Here is a 26,395-nt window from a genome sequence, read left to right on the forward strand (position 1 = left end):
AATAAGAGAGGAGAGCTAAGAAGAAGGGAGGAGAAGAGGAGAAAGGAGGACAGGAGAGGAGAGAAGGGTGGAGAAGAGAGAAAGGAGAAGGAGAGAAGGAAAAGAGAGGAGAGCAGAGAAGAAGGGAGGGGAGGAGAGGAGGCCCTAGCATCTAGGAGTGGGGAAGGGAAACACTGAAGTAAGAAGTGCCCAACCTTTCTTAGCTGTGGGCAACCAAGGACATGTTTGGTGTTCCAAGGACACTGCCATATAGCCCTGCTCCCACGCAGGACTCAGTCAGTAAGTACCTATTCCCTCCAAGCCGGGAGTGAGCTAGAAGAGGCAGGGGCCCGTAGAGAGCGCCCATAGCATAAAAGATATTCGAACTAGAGGTTGAGGACCACAGGGTGCTGTTTGACCTTGGTCACTTTCCTCTCTGGGCTTGTTTCCATATCTGTAAAGTGAGCGTAATGGAGATTTGGGGGACAAATGAGACGTAAGAGTGCTTTGGAAATGGGGAGGGCTTTCAATAACCCAGCACTTACTAAGTGCCTACCCTGTGCATGACGTGGTGTTATGGATACCGGGGACCTTCGTTTAGGGATTCTAACCCAGGCAGACAGCATGTACGTATAGAAGCATACATATAGAATATATCGATATATTTATTAAGCGCCTATTCTGAGCCAAGCACGGTGCTATACACCAAAAGAGGCAAGAAGAACATTCCCCTCTCAATCTAACGGCCGAGACCACACAGCATCCGGAGCAAGCTATGTACAGGACAGATAGGACAATTAAAAGAGGGAGGTGGCTGGAAATGGAAAGGGGTCGGGGGACGGCTTCCTATAGAAGGCGGGGTTTTAGGTGGGACTTAATGAATTCAAGGTGGCTTCGGGGAGATCCAGCCCCAGCCGGGAGCATCGGGAAAGGTTCCATACAGAAGGGGGTGCCCCTGTGGGTCACTGCGGTAAGCCAGGGATTCCAAAATCTGGGGTGAGGAGAGAGTTCAACTCCTTCCCCGCATGGGGGAGAGTGGAGAGTTTACTGAGGTAATTACAGAGTCCCACGTCCTGAAGCTGGGGGCAGGGAGGAGGAGATAGAGGTTTCTAGGAAGCCTCCCACACCTACTGCCAGCCAGAGCCTTCCGGGACGCCCGGAGCCAGGCTAAGCCGAACCTCGTGTGGGCGGGGCGGGGCTACGGCCGCACCAGCCAATGGGCGGGCTCGAGGCTAGACCTTTTTTTTCCTGGCAAAGTTTGGTTCCCGAGCGCCGGAGGAGGGGGAGGGGGAGGATCCCCGCCCGTAGAACCAGGGAGGAGCAGCCAATAGGCGTGCGGGGCCGCAGTGGAGTGATTCGGCATCACGGCTCCCGGCGCGGCGGTGACCTCATGTAATCCTCCCGGGAAGCCGGCCATTGGGTCACATGCCCCCCGCGCCCTAGAGAGGGCAGGCTTGTCCCGGTCCGACGCGTGGCCCGGCTTGGGGGCCGCAGTGCACCTGGCCTGGGAGGGGCTGGCCCCTCTCCCCGCCCCACCCCCATCCCGGGGAGGCTTATCGGGCCTCGCCTGGATCATTTCCCCAGAGAATCCTAACAGCCGTCATTCCTAATAATAGCTTGCGTTTATGTGGTGCGCCAGCGTCTCCATCGCTGCGCATAACTCCCTTGTTCCCAGTGCTCTTTTTATCCCCATTTTGCAGATAAGGAAACCGAGGCAGACGGGTTAAGTAACTTGCCCAGCCTCCGGTAGCTAGATGAGTGTCTGAGGCAAGATTGTAACCTTTAAGCCTGTATTGTATCCACTTCCCCACCGCAGAATCCCAGAATGTTACATAAGTTGCAGGAGCTGCCAGTCACCGGGCCCAGATGAACGGTGTGACCTGGGGCCTGGGGGGAAAAAACACCTGCCAAGGTATTGTCAGCAGTACTTGGAAAACTGGGGATCGGGACCTCCAGGGATGGAGAAAGGTATGTGTCCTGATTTTCAAAAAGAGGGAAGAAATGGGTCTAAAATCTATAGGTCAATGAACGTGACAGATTCCTGGGGAAATTCTAGAATAAGTCATTGTAGAAATAGTCAAAGGAAAAACATATAGAAAAGGCAGCGGTGAATACAAAGGGCCAACTTGCTTTGGCCATTCATTTCTTTCTCTGATGGGGCTACTAAAACTGGCAGACCAGGGGAATACTGTCAGACATAATAAGTTCCTTAGATCTGAGTAAAGAATTTTAATAGAAGAGAGGGCAGATTGGCAGATAGGGGCAATTAGAAGGCTCGGTGTTTTGGGGTGGGGGGAGGGGACAAAAGGGGAGAAAATTTGGAACCCAAAATTTTGTGAAAATGAATGTTAAAAGTTAAACAAAGAAAGAAAGAAAAAAAAGAATTTGATAAGGTATACTATTATTGGACACATCCAAACTTCGCTGTTTCTCTAGATGGTACCATGTCTCTCAGGTTCAAACTCATATTGTCATCCTCATCTCCTCACTGTCACCCCAACATATCCAAGATTGATTTTCTATCTCCACAACACCTCTGATGATATGTCTTCTTCACTGTACTCACATGGTTACCACCTTATTTTAGGCCCTCAACTCCAAATTTCTCTCCAATGATAGCTCATCCCAGTAAGGGGCAGTTATGGCACTGCTGGCACAGGGACGGCAAATTTTAGGCCTTTTAGTTTCTCTGCTCCCAACACCCATGGACTGTTGCAACAGTCTTCTAATTAATTCCATTCCCTCACATCTCTTCCCTATTCCAATCCACCTTTTATACAACTACCAAAGAGATTTTATTAAAATGTAGGTCCAATCATATTGATGGGGATGAGATCTGGACCCCAAAAAGGAAAAGCCCCTGGATTTTCCAACATGGCCCTGAGGGCATGGCCCATCACAGTATAATGCTTTCTACTGTGCTTGCTTTGTGGCTTTGACCCTGCCCCAATTTCCAATTTTCTGTTACCTCTAACCTAGTACAGCCCTTCATGGTCTGTTACCTCTAACTCTAAAGGCAGGCCCCAGACCACTTCCCACCCTTAATTCCATCTAGACCCCCCCTCTGTTCACCCCAAGACTACTTGGCCACTCCTAGATCACATCCACATGTTCCCACAGTCTTCTTGTATAAAAGGTCCATCTTGACTCCATTAAAGTACTCAGATTCCTTAAGAATCTGGCCTACTTGCATGAGTAATACAAATGCTCAGATTTTTAAAATCTGGCCAATAGCAGGATTCTTAAGATCTTGCCCACCCCAACTGGTGTTTTAATAAACCCTGTATTTCACTAAAAGAAGACTTGGGTCAAAGACAGGACCTACATCATTTGCCTTTGAATTTTGGGGTTCCCAACATCCCTAGACCACAGTAATATCACCTCCCTCACTCAAAAAACTCCACTGGCTCCCTATTACCTCTAGGATCAAATATCAGTTTCTGCTTGGCATTTAACACTTTTCACAACTTAGTTCTTTCTGTCTTTCTAATCTTGCACATTCTTTCTCTTCAAGTACTCTATCATCAAACCATACTGACCCACTTGTTATTCCTAATACCTGAAGTTTCACCTCCTGTCTCATTCTCTGCACTGGCTATCACTCCTGTCTGGAATGCTCTTCCCTTACAATCTGTTGTTTCCTTCAAGATTCAACTCAAATGTTGCCTTCTGCAGGAGTCTTTTCCCAGTCCATCCAGCTGTTGATGCCTCCTCCTCTAAGGTTATTTCATTGAATCTTGTATCTTGTACATACCTACTTATCTACATGTGGTTTCTCCCATTACAATGTAACCTTTGTGAGGGTGGGGACTGCTTTTCTTTGTATCTTCAGCAACTAGCACAGTGTCTGCTACATAGTAAATATCTAATAAATGCTCATGGATTGATGGATTGGAAGATGCTGAATAAGATGGATTTGGAACTGGTTGAATGAATGGACTCAAAGAATAGTCCTTAAAGGTCCAAAGTCGACTTGGCAGGAGACACCACTGGACTTGTGCTTAGACCTGTCCCCAGTTAACAGTTTAACAATGACTGGGATAAAATGCTCATCAAATCACCAGGGACACCAAGGTGGAAGAGATAGCTGACACATTGGCCAATAGTCAGGATTTAAAAGGCTAGATCATTGGGCTGAATCAACTAAGATGGCATTCACTAGGATGAATATAAAGCCATATACCAGTTCAAAAATTCAACTTCAAAAGTACTGGCTGCCATTGGCATGGCCAGATAACAATTTTTCTGAAAAAGATCTAAGGGCTATAGAGGAACACAAAGCTCAGTGGGAAGCTAAAAAAGTTAGTTCAGTAGCTTCCAGGAATAAAGGGGATGACAGTCCCTTTGTACTCACCTTGGTCAGGACCACACTGAAAATAGTGTTCAGTCCTGGATACAGTGGTTGATAAGCTGAAACAAATCCAGGGGAGGGTAACAGGGTGAAGGGCCCTAAGTCTGTCATATGAAAACTGATGGAATGGACAGACTATGTTTAGCTTGAGTTAGACCTTAACAACCTAGTTATTTGAAGGGTTGCCACTTTAAGAGATGAGACTTGTTTTATTTGACGTCAGAAGGCAGAGTTAGAAACTAGGGGTGGAAGTTGCAAAAAGGCCTTTAGGTTGAACATCAGAGGAATACTCCAAAAAATTAGAGCTGTTCTGAAGGGGAGATGATTTCTTCTGGAATCTTTCATTGGAGGTCTTCAAGTAGAGGCTGTTAAATGTGTCCCACCAAAGCTTCCTTTTGGATATGGGTTGGTCCCTTCCAACACAAAAATTCTGTGATTCTGTGGAGACCCAGAGACTTGGTGATTTGCCTTAGGGTTATGTGATACTGAGTCAAAAGTTAGAGCTGGAATCAGAGAACAGTCCAGAGTTCCTTCCTATTGTCCCATTGTCTGGGAAGTGAATTCAAGTTCTTTTTCCAGCCAAAGGGTCTCTTTTAGTCATGTGTCAACAAATGTAAAGTAGAGGCAAAGGAAAATATCCCTCCTTCCCTTAGCAATGGTGAGTTTCCACTGTCTGTCAAGTGCTTTGAGCTTCTTGAGAACAATGAAGCTGAAATCTGTCAACAAGAGACTACTTTCCTCAGAGTCTCCAGTCCAGGCAAGTTGAGCTCTCTCCTCTTTCAAAGGTCTGGGTTTCATTTACTTTACCATTCTCCCTCATATTTGCCAATCCTTCCCTCCCTTTCGAATACACATTAGCATACACTGACCTTCATTCCAAGTCAGGACTTCTGTAAGCTGCTCAGCGCAAATATAGGCTTTGAAAGTCCTGATGAAGTTTCAAGATATGGTTATGTGCCCAAACCTTTGAAACTCTGGGGTTATCCCAAAGACATGGTCCCTGACCTCAACAAGCTTCCCAGGAGCAGGAGTGGGGAACCTGCTGCCTGGAGGCCACATGTGGCCATCTAGATCCTCAAGTGTGGCCCTTTGAAGCTGCAGGTCCCCCACCCCCACCCCGAATTCTAGGCCATAACAATCTCTTTCATAATGTAGACTTCACTAAGGAGGTTTTACTGTATAATGTCCCAGGATTCGATACAATTAATATGATGTTATTGTGAATAAGAATAATTGGAGGCTGTTGTCATCAGTAGAAAATTCTTTCATTTGGACCTTGTTTTAGACCAGGCCTGACACCGGTTGGGTGGCTCAGGTTTGGGACTGCAAGGAAATGAAACACTCCTAGACCATTATTTAACAAAAGAAGGCTTACTTAACATTAGCATGGAAGATCATTCAGCAAGGATATAGCATTGATCCAGTAGATCACATTTTCCCCTTCTCATTTGTCATTGTGGAACCCCTGGTCAGTAAAGTGTCTCAAGGCTGAGGAACTCTCTTAGACCCCTTGAACCAGTTAAATCTCAAGGACTGTTTCACTTCCGTTTAGAGAAAAACTAGTCTAGCCTACATAGGAGTAAATGTTGCTTCTACCATAAATCTTATGTAAGATATCTTCTGTGACATTTATGTTCATTTCAGGCAAATAGCTACCTCCCCCTTTACCACTATACTTGATGTCAATAGTTTGCAGATGTTTGAACAAAGTCACTTTTATGGTGACTTCTGTCACTGGAACCTTGTATGTCTCATATATGCAGGCAAGACAAGCTTTGTCTGAAAAGAAGCTTCCAAAGGCTGTACAAGTGTAATAAAAATGAGTACTGAATAGCTTTGTGCCTCATTTCCCCCCAGCTGAAGAGGGGTTTGACCTGGATTTGTGGTTCCCAGACTGTGGGCTTGAATTATTTCAAAGGGACTTTGAATCCATATGCACACCAAACACTGTCATTTTCACTTTTATTTATAGCTCCAACAAAATATGCAATAAATAAATAAGCAAACACACCTTCTATAGGCTGTCTCACACACATGTACACATATAGGTGGATACTCTTGTGATTAATAAAATGTAAACTGAACGCATCACTGAATTCACAGTCATTTTTTTTGTCATCATGTCTTTTCTCAACCAACAACTACCAAAAGCACAATTGCCACCATGTGGTTTGGTCCATGAAATTTTTTGATGATCATACAGGAAATGGTCGGGAACCACTGCCCTGATAATCTCTAACGTTTCTAACATTCCGTTATCTTGCTCCCACTCTGACTCTACCTCATGTCAACTCATCAGAAATATGGGCCTTACACAAAATTCAAAGAATTGAAATTCACATGTCCATATTTCCTTACTTCCCACAAATCTTCAGGATCCTATATAGTTGGCAACTATAATTACTTTCTTTGCAGAGCACATACTCTCCATGGTATAGCCAAGTCCCAGAAGAAGGTTAAGAATCAGGTTCCCCTGGGAATATCATTTTACCCATCTTTCAGGGACCCCATCTAATCATAGTCATAGGTTGAGAACTAGGGAAAGACCTTAACCAGGGGTGGGGAACCTGTGGCCTCGAGGCCACGTGTGGCCCTCTAGGTCCTTGAGTGTGGTCCTTTGCTGAATCCAAACTTTACAGAACAAATCCCCCTAATAAAATATATAATAATAATGAAATTTGCATTCAAAGGGCTGCTCTTGAGAATCTAGAGTGTCAAGTGCAGCCCTATTCTAAACTTCACAGAACAAAGTCCTTTTGTTCTATAAAACTTGGACTTAGTCAAAAGGCAGCACCTGAGGACCTAGAAGGCCACATGTGGCCTAGAGGTCTCAGATGCCCCACTCCTGCGCCAACTTTCTCATTTTATAGATGAGAACCCCATACGGTGGACCTGCCTGTTCACCCCTCTCAGTTCAGTGTCACACAGGCAATTAAGCTAGGCCAGCTGAGATTCAAATTCAGCTTCTCTGACTCTCAATCTTGTGCCCTCCCCACTATATTGTGCTAGTGGTGCTTGAATGAAGTTCTCTGCCCATTCCAGCCCACGACAGCCTTCTCTTCTAAGCTGCAGTTATAATCAGCATCACATAGAGTTGCACTCAGTTATTCTCTTAACGTTGGTCCTAATTGCCTGATTACACCGAGTTCTTTGATGGCTTGAGCAATGTTTTATATTTCTGTCTCCCCCTGTATGGAGCACCCAAGTCTGACCTAACTGGTTGACTGGCCTAAGCTAAAGTTGAAAAAAAAATTTTTAAACCTTTCTTTATTCTGAACTTAAAAACCAAATAAAAGGGGCATTTCCATATCCATTGCATAATAGAAGATTATACATGAAACTCATATCTATATCTATTGTGTACATCTTCCCTTTAAATGTATAAAAGAACTATATAATAAATTCAACATATAGCTTTCAAAGCTTGTCTGTGACTTAGCTGAAGATTTCCCCTCTCTACTTGACTTATAGAGGCCAATGGCCTAATCTCCACTGGGGATAAGGTTCTGAAAGAGTCATGTTGATCCCTAGACATCTTCCTCATGCTCTCCCACCTTCCACTGCCACAGCTGAGCCCGGGTCCTTATAGAGATTCAATATCCTGGGATTGGAAAGACATAGGATGCAACCTCTAGGGAGTTACTGGGGGTGGGTTGTCATGTGACCCAATAGCTGAGATAGAAGGTCACCTGGCAGAAGGATACCTCCTGGTATCATGGAGTTCCACTGTTTTCTCATGGGTTATTAGAGATGGCAACAGCTAAAACCTTCTGCTATGAAGCTATCTTCATGGTTCCTTTTGGTCAGTTGCCAAGAGGGTCAGGACCCAAGTGGGGAGGGAATTTTGTACAGGACAGGGTTCCTGCATACCAGAGAAGGCAGCATAAAGGGCAAATGAGATTGGACATAGAGACAGTACCTTGTCCTGCTGCTAGGAGGCCAGGTCAGGTAAGGGCTGTAGCCTGGGCTGGGTATCAGGATGAATTCTCCCTTAGAACTGTCCCCTGCTGACTATGGGACATAAGTCATCTCCATAACCTTATATTCTTTTGACTCTTACCTTTAGAGCCCTAAATTGACTCTCATATGACTATGCTTTTAGTGCCAATAACTAGATATGGGACCTTGAATACATCACTGAACTTCTGAGGTCTCAATATCCCCATCTGTAAAATAACAAGAGGACTGAACTGTATGAATTCTAAAAGCCCTTTTTTACTTTTAGTATTTAAGATGTTAACACTGTGCTTTGTACACAGTAGTTGGTTAATAAATGTTGAGCTGAATTGAAGGCTTCAGAGGTTCTAGTCTCCAATTTAACTTGTGGTCAAGTGCATCAAAACCCACAAAACCTGTTCAAATGGTTTCATGCCACGCATCTTTTGGAAAACAGAAGACCTCACATAACTCCTGTTGCTCTTTCCTCAGGGGTTCAACTCCCTCATCTTGCAAATCCTAAATAGCTTCATTTTTTGAGAGTGGCTCCATTACATGGATGTATTCTGAATATTAGCTTTGGCAGACACTAGGCACAAAGGTGTTTTTTTTTTTCTTGGATGCAGTGGAGTTTGGGGGATTGGTTATAGAGGTGCTTTGAAGCACAGATTAAATGCTAGGTTAGGGACCAGAAAAATTTCTTTCCAAAAGTCGAGCTCTTGAAAGGAGTCTTCAGGAGCAGCTGTAATTTGAAAAACTAAAGGAACCAATCAAGGGAACTGAAGGAAGTCTGCCCAAATCAGAGCTCTCAGGCGCTTCAACAGAACTCAGAATTGTAGAGTTGGAAAAGCATCTTGGAAACCTTCCTTCACATCTTGTCCAACTCTCATATTTCTGGAGAGAAGTAAAATGATTTGCCTAAGAGCATAAACTGCGTGCCTCTGGAGATCTGTTAAAAAACTGGATCGCTTAATGAGCAGCCAGTTCAAATCTGACACTACCATGAGGATTTCATGCCAGTCCTGGCTCCTCATGCTAGAGGACAAATAGAATGTTTCACTCCTGAGTTAATTTAGTTAACAAAAGTTGACCAAACATTTACTATGTGTAAGGCTCTGTGCTAGCGAATGAGAGAGATGAAAGGATGCAGACACTAGGCCCAGGCAGCCTCAAACCTCTACTGAGGGCTACTTTTAATAAAGAAAGGAAAGGATGAGGGCTGGGAATGGGGTCGACTGGTCAGTTTCCTCCCACACACAGCCACATCCTGCTACATACACTAGGAAGTTTTATTGTTCTTGTTTTTATTGGAGTATTTCACATGCAAAAACCCAAACTCAGGAGATGGTGGCTGGAATAAAATCCAGTGGTAGCATTTGAATACAGTGGTATCACCTTTAGCCATACACAAGTTACACCCAACATCATCTGTTTATGGGAACACACAGCAGCAATGTGAAGACTGGCTGGTGTGCAACCTGACAGTGTTCTTTTGAACAGATATATTCCCCATCTCAAACCCCCATCCCTTAAACCCTCCCAAATTACCCACTAGCTTCAGGAAATAAATATTTTGACCCCTCCCCCCAATATTTATCTGGAAAGCCTACAGTTTTAATATACAGAGAAAAACTGCTATTATATGGGGTTACATGAGAAGTGGTGTTAACAACAGCTCAGTGTACTTTGACAGATAAGAGGAAAGTTGTTGTTCATAAGACTGAAGGGCCAAGGAAGGGAGGAGGGTGGGAAGGAGGAGGAGGAGGAGGTCATGAGGCCCAGGCTGTAATCAGAAAATACAAAAAGAGTAAGGGATTTTTTGGGGGGGGGGTGGAGAGGGGGGTGATGCTGCAATGAATCAGGGGAGATCAGAATGAAGTTTTATGGGGAACACATATGAAGAAGAAAATCTTTACTATTGCTTTGTATAGATGAGGAGGTGAAAACATCCCCTTAAACATGGCAGGAGTGTGACGGGTGGAAAGGTCATCTGGGTCAGTACCACCCAAACAGGAGAGGGTAGTAGGGGAGTGCGAGAGAAGCTGGGCATTCCAAGGGCAGGTTGTCATAGGAAGGCCTGGGTCTTGACGTCCTCCTTACTCAATCACCTGTTATTGGTCCAAGGATTTTCTTCAGCAGTCAAAGGGCTACCTGAATGCTCTCTTGGGGAGAGGAGGAGGAAAAAAGCACTTGTCTGCTGAATCAGTGTTTCTAGGAAAAATAATGCCCTATGCTTTATTTAGGGTGCTTATCATAGAATGCCCAAGCTGAGTTCTCTCCCTAGAAGGAACAAAACAACAGAGCCTGCCCAAAAGCCATGCCTCCATTTCCACTTCCTCAAGCCCAGGACTTGGGTGCTTAACCCTACTGATATCATTGGGAAGGGGACAAGGAAAAGAATGACCTAGACTCTAGTGTTTTGGCAGATGATCACCTTTGCTCAAGAAGACTCTAAAAAATAGTAAGGGCGGCACTGCGGTGGGGTTTTCCATAATAGGGAAAATACCTTGGGCTTGTCCAGTGGGAGGAAAACAGTTAACCACTTTGATACTTAGGTTTTAACTGTGGGCCTTCAGAAAGACCCTTTACCTGGCCTAATGAGAGACGGTGGGACTTGGTAGATCTGGGCTAAGAGAGAGGACATTGAGATATGGAACAAGGTGGTCCCTCAGCCCAGGACAACGACATACTTCCTTCACTGGAAGATATATTTGGTGCCTCTTCTCAAAAGCACCAGTTCTACTTTCTGTTACTTCCTTATCCTTGAATCGGTTAGTTGGTTAAATGTCCTGACATACCCAGGGCACTGTTCTTGAGTGCTGGCCAAAGATGCACAGATGCTTTATGCAAAACCTTACAATATGCCCTTTTCTACCAGCCTTCCCCCCAAAGTTAGGCAAATGATTAATTTTCACATCTCAGTACACAATGAGCAGAGAAAAGGTTAAACACAGCCCAAAGAAAATATTTTGACAAAATAAATATTTTAACCTATAATCAGGTATAATTAGTACTTACAAGGAATTCCAACAATAATTTAGTGTAATTAAGTACATACTATATCTGTGATTTCTAACATTTTCAGAGATACTTCCTACTTTAGTGATTTTTCCCCCTCCTTTGCCATTTAGTTCCATCCTGAGGACTTCTTGCTTTGCTGACCCACATCTGTGAGCCACGATGCCTGTGCTCTGAGAGGGGGCATTTGTCACAGCCAAGGGATAGGTGGTGGGACTTCTATGGCTTCTGACTTGACACTGAAGAAAAAGAACTTAGTTTCTTTGAGCGATTCCTGGCTGATACATCATGAGCCAGAGCCAAATTCAAATCCTGATACAGGACACACTCTCTCAGTATGATTAGCATACATAAAAATCATGGGTAAGAGCTAAAATGGGACCATTTCTGACTGTAGAGCCACCAAAGACGCAACTGATCCTGGCCCTGAGAATGCACTACAGAACTGGACAGGGGACTTTTTTTTTTTTTTGGTTAGGTGTGACTGACAGTATTCTGCTGCACTGCCCACTGGGCTGACCTGGACCAGGGCTGTGAATAGCTCTGTTAAATTTTTATCTGGGTTAATGGCCACCTTTCTTCAGCAGGGCCTTACTCTTTTTCACTGAGATCAATGGCAGGAAACCCTTCTGCACCATCTATCATCAACTGAATTTGGGTAACAAGTACAGATAACGGTTCTGAAGCAAACATATATATATATTGTAGTGTAGGCTGTTGGGAGCAACTTCTCCCACTGTGAGATAGAAGCTAGAGCCAGACTAAAGAATAAAGAAGGGGCCTGAGCATTCTCTCCTACTCCAAACATAGACAAAAAAAATGGATCTATAATATTTCAGGACTCTCATTTATAAAGAGGGAGAAGGAAAAAGACTGAAGGCTCCATAGCCAGTTAGTGGCTACAGAGGGTGAGAAGTTATGGGCCTGGTATCCCCCCGACAAGCATCGTCTCTTCCAAACACTGCAGTGTGGCTAAGGTGATGTCACACAGGCCAGCACTAACAGAAGCTTCTGACAAGTGGGTGCAGAGACTTGGTGCTGCATGGCTTCCTCCAGGTCTGACGAATCGCCTTTGGAAATTTACATAAAGACGTGGGATCTCCAGTGGCCTGAAGATGCTGGTGGCTCGAGTTTGAAACTTAGGAGGTTTCAAACAATGGGAGGACCACTCATGCTCCATGGTTTGGGGAAAAGCTTAACTTAGTCTTGGATGGGACCATGTGCTTACAGCTGTGCCACAAAGATGCTTTCCCTCAAGTACAAAGAAAATTACTTCATGCCCGAAGCTGGATTTCAAGAAGATATCACTTGCCTACCAGGATGGATTCCTGGAAAGGAACTATAAGAACGCATGGGCTGGGAAAACTGCAGTCCTGTCACACGGGGAAAGTAGAAGAAGAATATGATTGGAAAGAAAAGATACTGAGGCATCTCGCCTAGTGATGTTTGCAAGTTTGGCAAAGAAAAGCCAGTTCTGGTCTCTGTAAGAGGGTAGCTATGGCAGCTCAATTTCAGAGCTCTAGTCAATGACAAAAGAGAATGAGAAGTAAGGAAACAATGACGGAGCCCCTTTGGCATAAACCTGATCTGTCTTTAGCATCTCCCCCACCCCCCACCCTGGCTTTAAATGACATGAGGACACTGGATGTGAGGACACTGCAGGACACTGGTGGGAAAAGCCAAATGAAAGGAAAAAGGGGAAAAAGAGGAAAGAAGGCAAGAATGTGAGGGAAGTGAGGGCAGGTAGAGCGAAACATGAGAAAGTAGGAAGAAGGTCTAAAATAGGGAGGAAGCCATGAAAACAGGAGTGATGGACAACAGAGAGGATCTTAGGAGGAGGAACAAAAAAGAATAGCCCAAGGAAAAGATTAGTAGCAGTTTAAAGCTGTCTACATAAGTTCCATAAGGAAGATGTTTGGGTGTCATCAGAGTTGCTCTGGTTTTATTTAAGTGAAGCTGAACTAGTTCTGATAGCTAGTCAGCAAGCCTGAACTGCCGGTTCCCTAGGCCCCGTGTTTAGGCACACTCCTTGACTCTCAAAAGCCTGAAGGGACAATACTTATTCAGGTCACAGATATCTGTGGTCCAACTAGTGTCTCTGGTTTTTCACCATGATAACCAGCCAGGGCTAAATCTGACTTCTGGCTCAGCTTCACCCAGAACCTGAGCTGCCAGGTCATGTCTCTGTAAAACCTAGTCCCTGATTCCAATACATCCTTTCTTTCCTGAAGGAAGAAAATTAATCATCTATGCTTTCTGCCAGCCAACAGTTATGGCTCTAAGCCCATGTTCCCTAGTTGAAACTCCTTTGACGTAGTACACACTATTGCCCTGGGCCACAGAGAGGCTGGCTATGTCATGCACAATAATGGAAGGTGAATTTAGCCTGTAACCATCAGGTTGCACAATGGGCCAAGATGAACATCTGCCCCCAGATGTTCATGAGGAACTCTGCAGACTTCAGGGATCTGCATTACAGGGAGCAGTATCTGACTCAACAGGTCTAAATGAAGCAAACTCAGACTAACTCATCTCAAGTAGCTGCATACCAGCTGGTGAAAGTCAGTTCTCCGAGAACTGGCAAGGGCTAAGCTATTGAGAGCCAAGTGTAGGCAATGCCTGGGAGGAGAAGTCAAAGTACAAGTCTCTTGGCTATGGCAGCATTTTTCCTTCCAGTGACTGTGCAGTAGCAAGTTTAGCATCTATCTGGCAGCTCTGGACAGACAGGCAGGGGAAAGTAGGACCTAAATGAGAACCCCTCAAATATCCAGTTTCAAATAAGCCCTGACGGATGGATGGATGTGAGCCCTGGCAAAGCGACTCCCACCTCCTTGGATGGCTGGGCACCCTCCTCAGGCAGTCCGTTTGTCAGCTTTGCAGATCAACCTGCAGATGCAGGACTTCCTTTTGAGGGAAGTCAAACTGTGAAAGTGGACCACAGGCACTGAGAGTGCTCCCCCTAAGGAAGGGGCTAGGGTGCGGACAGTTGACTTCAAGTTTGTCCAATGGAGGAGACCCAACCTTATGACTGTGGTGTCAGGGCAGGCCTAAAAGTAGGGTAGAGACGCCTTAGTGTATAGTAGCAAGTGAAGCTGTCCAGAGCCCAACTAAGACAGCGGAGGAGGGCTTAGACAGCCCTTCCTTCAGGTGGGGAGGCTTGTAGGCAGCAGAAATACAAGCCCACCATGTAACTCTTCCAGAATCACACACAATACAGTAACAAACATCAAATACTTTCTCTGGTGGTCATGGAGTGACTATTTCTAGTGCAAAATCCTTTTAAAGCATGAGAGCCAAGGAGGTGGGAGGACCACAAGGGATGTCCTCACTTCTCCTTCCTGTGAAGTCATTTCACATTAGTGTTAATCCTACGTGAGAGTCAAACTGCTGTGTGACCAATGTCTGGATAATTTAATACCGTTTTCAGTAATGTCCTAGTCTCCTTCCTGCCCTTTAACTTTCCTTTCATTAACTAGACTTAAGCCACGTAGAAACTGCATTCCACCAGAGGGTGGATCCTCTGCAATGCCTAATTTCTTCAGGATGGTAATGCCACCCTTTGCCAAAGATTTCAAGCTCTGTCTAGCTAAGTGGGTAGAGCCGAATATACCAAGGAAAATCTTATAGCAAGGGGCCTTCAATGTGAATACCTGGAAAAAGAAGCCCAGAAGGACCCACAACACAACAGATTGACAGGAAAAGTTTGCTGGAACGTTGGGAAATAATGCAAAACTTTTTAAAGTGCTAGAAACCCCAAATACCCCAAGGGTGTCTTTTAACCGCATCAAGTTAATGTGTATTGATGAGCAGCCAAAGAAGGGAAGTCATCAGACCACCATCTAGTCTCCTGAAGCCAACTTGGGGAAACTCACAGTGAAAGAAAGAGACCAAAGAATGGAAAACCTCATGAGACATGACATACCTTCTGAACTCCTCAGCTAGACTCTCCATTCCGGAACCTAGGGTACAGAGAAGTAAAAGAGGTGGAAGGCAGAATTCTACAGCAGGAGTGATATGACCTGGACCTATAATTGGGAACATCAAGAATGAGATGCTCCTCTACTCAAATCCATCCTGGGCCCAAGGATCCTCCACTGTCTCCTGCTAAATATTTGGCTACAAGGCAAGGGACACAGGAAACCACCCTGACAAGTTATCTCAAGGTTGGGCAGCTCTTCCTGCCATACCTGGTTTCCAATATAGGTTTCCAATATGAGAGAAGTGAGCTCATGCATTTACATTTTTCAGGGGGAGTAAGTACCACGTGGGTAAGGTAGGTGGGAGCAGGGGGAGGAAGAGGTGGGTTTCAGTAGCAGCAGCCAATTTCACACAGCCCAGAAAGGAAAAGGTGGTTAAGATAGTACTGAAGGGTGGGAGACTCAGAGGAAATAAAATAGGGCTTCAAAGGAGAGACAGGTGAAGTTTCCTTTTTAGTGAGTGAGAGCAGTGTGACTGACTGGGGAGTGGATAAGGGTAATAGATACGGGTGGGGGTGATGAGGGGTCAGTGTTCTCCACAATGGAGGAGAGTATGGTGTGACCAGACAGTAGCGTTCCTCTGCACAGCACAAGGAAGGAGACCAAGAAAACGCATCACAGAGCGAAGAGGGCGTCTTCAGAACGCTCTGGCTTTTTTCTTCCAGATGCATTTATGGGTAGTGTTGGTGCCTCCACAGGGGGGGATGGTAGATTGGGGACCATTTCAGCAGCTTTGGCTCTTTCTTCGAGAAATTTGTCAAATTCTGCAACACAAAGTCATTTTGAGAGCTAGAATTACTAGGGAGACCCAGGATAAATGAATAAACATCAACTTTTTCCCACAAGAAACCTAACTTCAACTGGTTTCCACTGCACTGTCTATTTCTGAAGGTCATAAAGTCATCATAAAGGTGGTGTGGCATAGGAGAAAAGAGTACTGGATTTGGGAGTCAAGACCTGAGTCCAATTCCTACTTCAGACAGGCAAATCAATTCACCTGTCTTAATCTGGACACAATGACCTCTAACATTCCTTCCTTCTAACATTCTTTACATCCTGTGAATTAACTTGTGACTGGAGAAATCAGAGAAAAAAAATTTTTTTTTTTAAGAAAACTTACTGACTAGTTAGTTTCTTTCGTACCCTGACTTAATCTTAACTCTCCAAATTTATTTCCCATGACTCCTGTAGCACGGGCCCCTCATCACATACAAACCCTTCTTAAAGTTCTGACCACACTGTCCCTGAAACCCATCCATCCAATGTTCTTATCTCTTCTCTGCACTGATTCTCATCCTCCCTCCTTCAGCATGCCTATTTGATGAAGCCTTCTTTTCCAACGAGCTCCCACTAATCTCTTTTTCTGGACCCCTTCAGAACTTAGCTTACCACACAGCGAGCACTTCTCTGTGTACGTGTGTGTGTGTGTGTGTACATATATATGTATATATATACATATATATGTATGTTTCATATATATTTCTTCTCAGTATTGTACAATTTAGAATTTCATTATACAATAACTTGTACAGCAATTATTTGACATGCATCAATCTTATTTTCTTAACATATCAGCAAACTCCTCATGCAAAGGAGTTATAAAAATTTTAAATATATGTATTACAAAGTCATTTTTAAAATATACATACATGCAAAATATATGTACTTTGTACTCCCCCATATAGCCTAATATTGTGCTAGAAACAAAGTAGTTGCTTAATGAATATAAGTTGGTTGACTGCTTCTCTTTGGGTGGGTGGTATCCCAGTAAGGATAAGGCCTAAGACCCAGAGACATTTTGGGAAAATGAATTGAACTACAAACAACCATAAAGCATTGAATGAGGTTCCCTGAACAAATTGAGAAACTATTGGAGGTGACTTGGCTGCATTTACTGGGAGAGGGGACACAATGACACTAATACCAACATATAAACCTCTCTGAGGAGGTTTTGATGAGAGACGAAAGAGGAGGAGAGGTTATGAGAGGCTTGAAGGGCAGAAATGGAGAAAATACAGAAGATATACTAAAGCACTGAGGGCATGGAAGCTCAAAGTTAGGGACAGAGAGAAGGAAATGGAGTTCCAAAGAGGGGTTCCACAGTGAAGCAATGGGGAAGCCTAGACTGGAACTCAGGTCTCCTATCTCTCAGTGCACAGCTTCTTCTATGCATATCAAGCTCAGAAGGGCTTCACTGGGCTGAGGGTATAATAGTTAAGGGGGGAAAGGGTGGAGAGAGAGACAGACTTCAGTGTTCTACTCTTTTGCTGGAGGCTCTCCTGTATGCACCACTTTTACAAAAAGAGACAAAAATGAAAGGCTACTCAGGGATTGTTCAGAGAACTGAGAAAAAGCTGAGACCAGAAAAACAAGACTCATAGAAAACTACTTCCTAGCAAATCAGTTACCAAAACAAATTCCTTTTCGACTTGTTTGATTGGGTGGGTAGGTGGGGGCAGGGAAGAGCATAGCCAGGGAAGGATTTATACACTGGACCATACAGTTAGAGTGCACAGACAACACAACTAGATGGGACTTGTTCCTTAATACTTTCTCTAGGTGTGGTGCACCTAAAGCCACAAAATGGACCAGGCTCATAAAACATGCCCTGCTATGTCTCAAGCATGTAACTGTAACCAGAGCCTTTTGGTTCAGTTACTGGGCCACTAAGATATTAAATTCAAAGCAGGAAAGGGCTGTCAAGCTTTGGGGACACACACACACACACACACACACACACACACACACACACACATATATATTTTGCTTTTAAACAGCTCCATTTACAGAGTTCCCACTACGTAAGGTAAAGAGAAGATTAAATACTACATAATCTTTTCAGCTTTACGTCTCTCAGGCTCCTAAAATGTGACACTTGATGTGATCTGGTAGCAGCTGCACCAGGCCTGAGTCAGGAGCCCTGGGCTGTAGTCCCAGGGCTGATATCACTAACTGTTTGACAATGGGCAAATTACTTCCCCCCCCTGGACTTCAGTGAACAAAAGGTTAGACAGGGTTTCCAAGGCTCCTTTCCTCTCCAATATTCTAATGCTGGCATGGGAGCTCCGAGTGCTGGCTATGATTTCACACAGTTTTCCCTCTGCTATGACTTGGTTGGGGGAGCGCGGACAAGGGTAAGAATCTCATGTTACCAGAACTTCCTCTCACCTCTATGACAAAGTGAAGTTGTTCTCAATGGAAAATTTAGCTTCTTTTTAGAAAAACAGTGAATTGGGAGCTTTTTAAATCTTCCATAGCAGGTTTTTTGTTTTCTTGAGGTGGGGAGGAGGAAAAGAAGACAATACTTTTTTAAGCACCTAATTTAACTTTTCACTAAAAAGAGCAACCAAGTTCTGGCAAGGAATAAAGAGCAAGACAATGTGGAAGGAGATGAAAGTCAGCACAGTGAAGCTCAATTTCCAAATGGTTTTAATTAAAAATAATGTAGCCTATCCCTATTATTTCCATAAGCATTCTGCCTCCAAGGCTTCACCTGAGTGTTCTTCCTGGATTGTTGGTGTAATTCAGTCACCTTCAATGTCCTTCTGTAACCTGGCTTTGGAGAGAACACCTCCAGGGCCACAGTGGCTCTGACTCTGGTTGGCTCTAGGCAAGAGTAGGCTGGTGAGGGGAGGAGCAGCTGGCAGGCTCACATACTGTCTTGTCCTGGTATCTGACTTTTCATCCATGACTCCCCAGTTAGCCTGTGAACTCCTTGAGGAGAGGAACCATACCTTATTCTTTTCTTATAGTTCCCATAATGCCTCAAATGGACCTGAGTCAATGCTCACTAAGTATGTGGACAAAGAGAATCTTTGGCTGCAAAGTTCACTTTGTGGGCTGCAAGCTTACCTTCACTCGTGACTCCTTCCTCCGGCTCATCACCTTTCTGTGATGGAAACAAAGAACACGCAGCATTAGTGTCCTGGCCCTTCATCTTCCCCTTTCTGTTCTCCGCTGACTTCCCTGGTCCATGGCAGCACAGCATGGCTGGCATGTTACCATCAGGACAGTGTGAGCTGGGGGGGAGGGGGAAGGTAGGCAGCTCTCTTCTTCCATAAAACAAGCACCATCCTGCCTGATGGTAGGAATCACATGGCGTCCCCCATTACGGGTCTGTGATGTTTCTCTCAGGTCATAAGGTGGCAGAACCAAGAAGCTACCGATGATGGATACTGAATGTTCTAAATACACTTAACTCCCATTCTTTCTTCCAGCTTCTTTGTTTCTAAAGAAAAGACGAGCTGCTGGAGATGAAAAAATATATCCTTCCTGAAGACTGTGTTTCCCAACCTTTTTGAAATTGTGAAATACTACTGTTGTTGGCTGGACCTTACCATGCTACTATCTCCTCCAATACTTATTATATTTTTTAATTAGAAGTTTTAATTAAAGTTAATTAGAATTATTTCATTTTGAGAATTTCATTACACTCATGGATATAATTGGACCCACCCTAGAGTGTTATAAAACCAGGGCAGAAATCACCAGCTTAGAGGCAATTAATAAACTCCTATGAACCTTATTCTCATACCATACATCTCCCCTGCCATAGAAAACTATAATGTGAAAGGTAAATGGGAAGCAAAAAGCACCCCAGATTAGTAAGGGAGCACATTTTTTATTTTCATGAAAAAGAAAATGATGGGCTGTATTAGATTTTAAGTTACTGGTCTACTTGACAATGAATTGCTTTGAAAAGTCTCATTCTCTCTGAAAACGGCACAGGGAGCAGAGCTTGAGAAGCGTAGGAAAGGTCTTGGTCTCCTTCTGGTTCTGTCATGGATCCATCTGACATTAGTGGAAGGAAGTTAAAGGTGGCTAAATAATTGTGCCTTCTGACATGTGACATGGAATGGACAGTTGATGCAGATAGTGCTATGGCGGAACTGTTGTTAAAGGACAGTCCAGATATTGGAACAATTCTCCATGAAACAAGGACACCATCAGGTCTTCCTCATCATCTCACCTATGATGTAATTTCTAATTAGTAGAGAGGGTGATTTTTTCTTTTGCTACATTCTTAATAACTACAGCTTTTGTAGCAACACTACTCATGGAGGAAACTTCTCTTATGAATCAGAGACACAAGGGGGAAAAGTCTGATGGAGGCTTAAAAAAAACTCCTGAAAGTGACAAGTAAACAGGAGTGGGAAGAGGGGTGAATGAGTTTTCAATCATATGTGAGACTTGGAATATGCTACAGACTGATTGGAACTTCAGGTGTAAGCACCCTGCTAAGCTGGAAAGGCCAGACACACCATGTGCACTACCTGATATGGAAAGCAAATTTTTTACTGGTTTCATTAGTATATAAAATGCATAATTTCTGTTCTCAGAGAAAGAAGGTTAAGAAAAAATATATAAAAGTCAAAATCTCACCAGGTCCGTACTGAGCCACACCTCAATGTCATCCATGACAGAGGACTGCGCAACAGGGATCTATGGAATGCAGCAAAGAGGGCCACCGAGCCAGGCAAAACCCACAAACAGCCAGGGCAAAAAGAAAACAAAATACCGGGTACAAAATTAAATAATCAAAAACCACCCACCTCCCCAATCAAACTCAAAATACACTGAGCAAAACATGACCAACATGGCACGTAAATTTAAACGTAAGAATGCGCTGAAAAGGCAACCAAATATGTAAGAGCAACATGTGAGGTAAATCATAAATAGGCAGGTAAACCAAACAGGGACTGGCAGGAGAGAAATCATAAAAGTGGAGCAACCAAATGGGACACTAAGGGGAAAGGGAAAAGATGGCAGTACATGTTCTTAAAATGGATAACTTTTTGACTCCTTATTTTAGTCATCGAACAGAATCACCTAAACTCAGTGTTGAAAAGCTACAATCTCAAGTACTAATCTTGGAATTTTGCTAAATTCAGGATTTCAACCAACTAACCAACCTGTAAATCTATACAAACTACATTGGCTCTCACTAGCTACCATCAATATTAGAGTTTGGAACCCAGTGATGGAATTTCCTATCTCTGAGATGACTCCAGACTTCTCTGAGGTCTTGTCTGACAGCAGAGCTGTTAGTGATAGTGGTACTGCAGACACTGAGTGACACTGGGTGGCCAAGCTGCTGGAAATGAAAGGCTTTAAAACATTTATTAATGAAGATTCCTTCTGGCCCTTCAACTGCCCAGGCAAAGGCATTTTGAAACTTTTTGTTGATGGGAAGGACATTAGGAGGGATGAAAGGAATGGACGGGGGTGGCGACAAGAGGAGGAAGAGATGAAGGGGTTCTGAGGACAGGAAATAGTGGCCCTGACCTGGACTCTAGAATACCTCTTAGAAAGTGGGTCTCACATTTCCCTGCAAGTTGAAGCATGGAAGACAGATGAGATGTCCAGGAGGAGGAAGAACCTCTGAGCTTCAGGCTAACTTTTCTTTGTACTCATTTAGAGGGGCTAAAAAGCAGGGCAGTTCTTAATACAATAATGTCTTTTGAGCTCCTGGGCTAGTTTTGAATTTAAATTTGTTGCTCTTAAGTTAAGGAAAGGCATCACATAATAGGCAGCTTAGGGATAACTGGCCAGAGTTAGGGAGCTTGCCATAACTAAGAAAATTGAGATCTATCTCGTTAGGGTGTGGTGTGTTTCAATATCGTGACCAGTCAGGCCGAATATCTCTCAGGATGGTCAGTTTGAAGAATGTTTTCAGTTAAAAATATTTAAGTTGCTGTCAAAAGTGATAAAAAGTCAAGGAAGTTCTAACACTAAAAAGCCACATTAATAAAGTGCTGGCTAAAAGCCTGGAGGAATTAGTTAATTGCCTTTAATTGACCCTGTTACATTCTGGTGTGAAAGATAATCTACCTTACATGCCAAATTGCATCTCTGGTGTCTGGATGGTAATTGCCTGGGGTTCAATTTTAAATCTACCATTTTCTAGTAAAATTCCAATTTTGACTTATTTCTATCTCCACGTCAAAGTTTTGGTAAAGGATAAAGTTAAAACAATGAAATGAGTTGTTGTCCCAGGGTCTGCTAAATGCTATCATTTTGACCTTAAAAAAGAGAAAAACTCATTTATCAACCCTAATTTAACAACCATGTCTCCACTGTTAAAAATCTCCTGTTAAAAGATGATTTGAGACAATGGGGGTTAGAACTTTTAAGGTTAGGACATCCCTTTGAGGAGTCTATTAGTTTTAAAAAGAAAAAAAAATTGTAAATCTATGATTCTCTCACCCCTGAGTAACTAGAAATTAACAGTATGATAATCATATTTCCCTGAGAGCTGATACATAGCATTCAAATGAGGTGTTTGACAAAAATTAAGTAGAATCTTTGGATCCTTAAGAAGTTAACCAGGTCCACTTTTCTGTTTACTAGCTGTGTATGACCTTGGCGAGGCCATTTCACCTCTAAACCTCAGTTTCTTTTTCTATAAAATGAAAGGGTTATGGCAAGACGATCTTCTTGGTCTCTTTTATCTCTAAAGGCCTATTCTAATAATCAGCAATAAGCGCACCCAAAACCACTTTTTGTTAAGGTTAAAAAGTTTTCAACCATCAAAGATCAAAACTGTAAAATTTGTTGTTTTTGTTTTCAACCTAATGGCTTATTTAACTGTCTGAGAACTTAGGCATATGGAATGGTCAAACCTCTCTCTCCCACCAAAAATTTTAAACCAAACAAACAGATCAAAAAAACCTCTCAACAATTAGTCCTGGGAACAAAGAAGGGAAAGCACAAGCATAATTTCATCACTTCCAGGCACAAACACCTGACATGATGTGCCAAGGGCCCTTGATGTGGGCAGCAATCATTAGGGTAAAAGTAATAATGGAAACATAAGCAAAATATGCTGATTTCTAGATGGTTGGTAAACATGTGCCTTTCTTTCACATATACATGCACATACATAAGTGGTGCCAGTTTTTAAAGTTTTTACATTTTAAAGTGAGGATGTTCAGCCTCTGGGAGCTTATAAAATGCTGATACTCAAGAATTATTGATTTGAAAGTAAAGTCATCTCAAATGGGAAAACAGATACAACGACAGCTTAGGAATGAATGCATATCTACATCACATTTTTATACCTTTTGCATACCTAGCTGGACAGTAGAGTGGAAAAAGCCCAGAACTTGGAGGTCAAAGACCTAAGATCTGAGTCCCTGTTTCATCACTTACTAGCTCTGTGACCCTGGGCAAGTCAGGCAAATCTGGGTATTTTAGTGTCTCTATATAACTATATCTATACAGTGGGAATAATAATATCTGCACTCCCTCCCTCAACTCACAGGGTTGTTTCAAAGAGAGGCCCCATAAAGCCATCAAGAATTACAGAAACAAAAATCATCATTATTGTCTTACAACAGCATCTTCTCTAAGATAAAAAACTGTTTGTTAGAATATATCATTTTTTCAGATGTTATTTCCACAGCTGAGATGTGTATTCACACTTTCCTGACTTTTCTGTGAACTTCTCTCCAATACTCTTTCTGTCGTTCAGTCATTTTTCAGTCGTGTCTGACTCTCCATGACTCCATTTCGGATTTTTTTGGCAAAGAAACTGGAGTGGTTCACCATTTCCTTCTCCAGCTCATTTTATAGATGAGGAAACTGAGGCAAACAAGGTTAAGTGATTTGCCTAGGGTCACACAGCTAGTAATTGTCTGAGGTCACATTTGAACTCAGACAGATGAGTCTTCCTGACTCCAGGTGTAGCACATTATCCAGTTCACCTCCTAGCTGCCTCCAACTCTATCCCCCTTCCCCCATTAGTTACCAGAGGGAAGAAATTAGATCTTTTTTTCCTGGGACAGCAACTAGCATGGCATAAGAACAAATGAGTTTAATACTGAATCTTCTCAGGATGGTAAACTTCTGGAAACTCCAAAAGTTAGAGCATGGGGAAGATTTTCTTCTCTTTTTGATCTACCAACTAAGTAAAGAGCAGACCATGTAGCAGAATCCAAATGATTAAATATGTTTGCAGGTATTTTAAAACTGAAATCTGAAATAAGGTCAAAGAAAAACAGCACAATGAAATGAAAAGAGCACTTGATGTTCACCTAGATGATCTCTGAAGGTTCCTTAGAGTTCTAAATCCTCTAATCCAATGGAATCTATGACTTGGCCTCAGAGGAGTTGGATTCTAGTTCTTAATTAGTTGTATGAACTTAAATAAATCATAACCAGTCTTTTAGATGAAGGGGTTGGACGAGAGGAACGCTAAGATGTCTTCTAGTTCTAACATTTTAGGATTCTATAATTAAAAGGCAATTCACTCAACTCTGCACTGCTTTGGTTTTCTAATCTGGGAAAGAAATGACTCAGAAATTGCTGGAATGAAGTAGTTAATGTACGAAAGGTCATTTACTTGCTCATTCAACAAGCATTTTTAAAGAGCCTACAGTAATACAATAATACTTGCTGGGTATACAAAGACAAAAATCAGAAAGTCCCTGCCCTTAAAGAACTTTCCCCTTCTAATAGAGGAAGACCCCAGAGCAGGAATTTCTATGGAGAATATTTGTTGATAGACATACAACAGAGGTTTGGTTTTGTACAGATTAGCTATTTGAACCCCCATATCCTAATAAGCAATCTCCTATAATGTTATATATATCTTCTAATTACATATGTGTGGTTAGACACAAAACTGAACAGGAGGCTGTTTTAAAAAGGGAAAGAAGTTTTTCTTTCCTTGTGAGTAGTTGTAGAAACCTAAATCAAAGGAAACTGAGGATGAGGAATGGAAGCAGTTCTACTCTCAAGGAACTAAGGGGTCAGGAAAACACTGCATAGCAGAACTGGAAGGGACTGCAGAGGTCATGATGATAATGACTGACATTTATACAGTGTTTTAAGGTTTGTAAAGCATTTTACATAAATTATCTCATTTAAACCTCATAATCACCCCATGAGATAAGTACTACAAGTATTATTAAACCCATTTTATAGATGACGAACTGGGCCCCAGAGAGGCCAAGCAACTTGCCCATGGTAACACAGCTAGTAAACTTCAGACATGGGGTCTGGACCCAAGTCTTTCTGACTCCAAGTTTATCTACTACACCATAATTCCTCAACTCCAATCCAACCTGTACCAGAATAGGAATCCCTTTTTCACTGCTAAGTGGTCATCTAGTTTCAAATTGAAGACATCTAGGGAAGAACTTACTATATATGAAGCCCACCCTACTTGGAGACAGCTATGATTTTAAGTTTTTCCTTACTTTGAGTCAGAAATGGATTTTCTTCATTTTCCACTCACTACTGCTAATACTACCTTCTGGGGTCAAGGAGTTTTAGGGTTTCTTTTCTAAAGTGAATGCTCTGATGTCTTAAGCAACTGAAATAATTACCATGGACTAGATGGTAGTTAAAAAGAGCAGAATACTTAGAGTCCCTTAAGATTGGTTCCAGGCTTAATTTTGCCTGTCTGCACTATCCATGTGGATGCATGGCACTTCTCTGAGCCTTAGTTTCCTCATTTGTGGAATAAAGGCAGTTGGATTAGATGATTTCTAATGTCCTTTTAAACTCTATTCTAGAATTCTGGGATCTTGTGCTCCAATTCAAGCTAAACACTGCCACTGCTAGAATGGGTTAGGAAATGAGTTAGGAAAAATCAGGATTGCATTCCCTTTATTTTAGACAACATCCAGAGGACCCTTTCACTGAAGTCTTACTGTGATTGCCTCACTGAGGTGGTCTTGGGCTCTCAAAGTCTACATCAATGGAACAATAATTCTGGCAAGTTCTACCAAGGTGGTAAGACTCTGAGTACAGGTCCAGCGCTGATCTGGATATATGTTGTTGGAGGACAGGCGTAGCCAGGTTTGGAGAGGCTCATCTGATTATGCTGTGTGCAAGACGATGACGTTTTTTTAGGTCGTGGCAATTCTTGAAGAGTATCTACTAAATTACAGAGAGGTTTTGATTGGGCACCAATCTAGGGAGTACTCACATTAACAAAATCACAGAGGTCTGATATATGTGCAAAGACTTAGATTCTGCTTTTTACCCCTGTGTTTGGCTGGTCCAATGACAAAGACAATCAAAACAAACTAAACAAACTAGACAGATGACTATCTTTGAAGGCCTGACTCTGTGAAGCTTTCCTGACCACTCTGACCTAAAGAACTCTCTTCCTTTGGACTCCAAT

The 26,395-nt window shown here is 42.9% G+C and overlaps 1 protein-coding gene and 1 long non-coding RNA gene across 5 annotated transcripts in view; one reads left to right on the forward strand and one right to left on the reverse strand.

The window, feature by feature from the left end:
* The first annotated feature begins 287 nt into the window (after nt 1–287).
* Nucleotides 288–19,669, forward strand: LOC140530987 (uncharacterized). Its single transcript, XR_011976228.1, has 2 exons — nt 288–1,947; nt 19,479–19,669. It is a non-coding gene; the product is annotated as an uncharacterized lncRNA (long non-coding RNA).
* The window catches only part of TOM1L2 (target of myb1 like 2 membrane trafficking protein), a 152,868-nt gene continuing 132,751 nt past the window's right edge, over nt 6,279–26,395 (reverse strand). For 3 of the 4 annotated variants that reach the window (XM_072650171.1, XM_072650175.1, XM_072650174.1), the window contains 3 exons: nt 20,644–20,703; nt 19,114–19,150; nt 6,279–16,025 (listed from right to left, as the gene is read on the reverse strand). In XM_072650171.1, coding sequence (XP_072506272.1) covers nt 15,877–16,025; nt 19,114–19,150; nt 20,644–20,703 — 246 coding nt within the window. In that variant the 3' untranslated portion in view covers nt 6,279–15,876. The remainder of the gene's footprint in view (nt 16,026–19,113; nt 19,151–20,643; nt 20,704–26,395) is intronic. The other variant, XM_072650172.1, reaches the window with a different exon arrangement.

The sequence above is a fragment of the Notamacropus eugenii genome, chromosome 3, assembly GCF_028372415.1.
Source record: "Notamacropus eugenii isolate mMacEug1 chromosome 3, mMacEug1.pri_v2, whole genome shotgun sequence".
NCBI lineage: Eukaryota > Metazoa > Chordata > Mammalia > Diprotodontia > Macropodidae > Notamacropus > Notamacropus eugenii.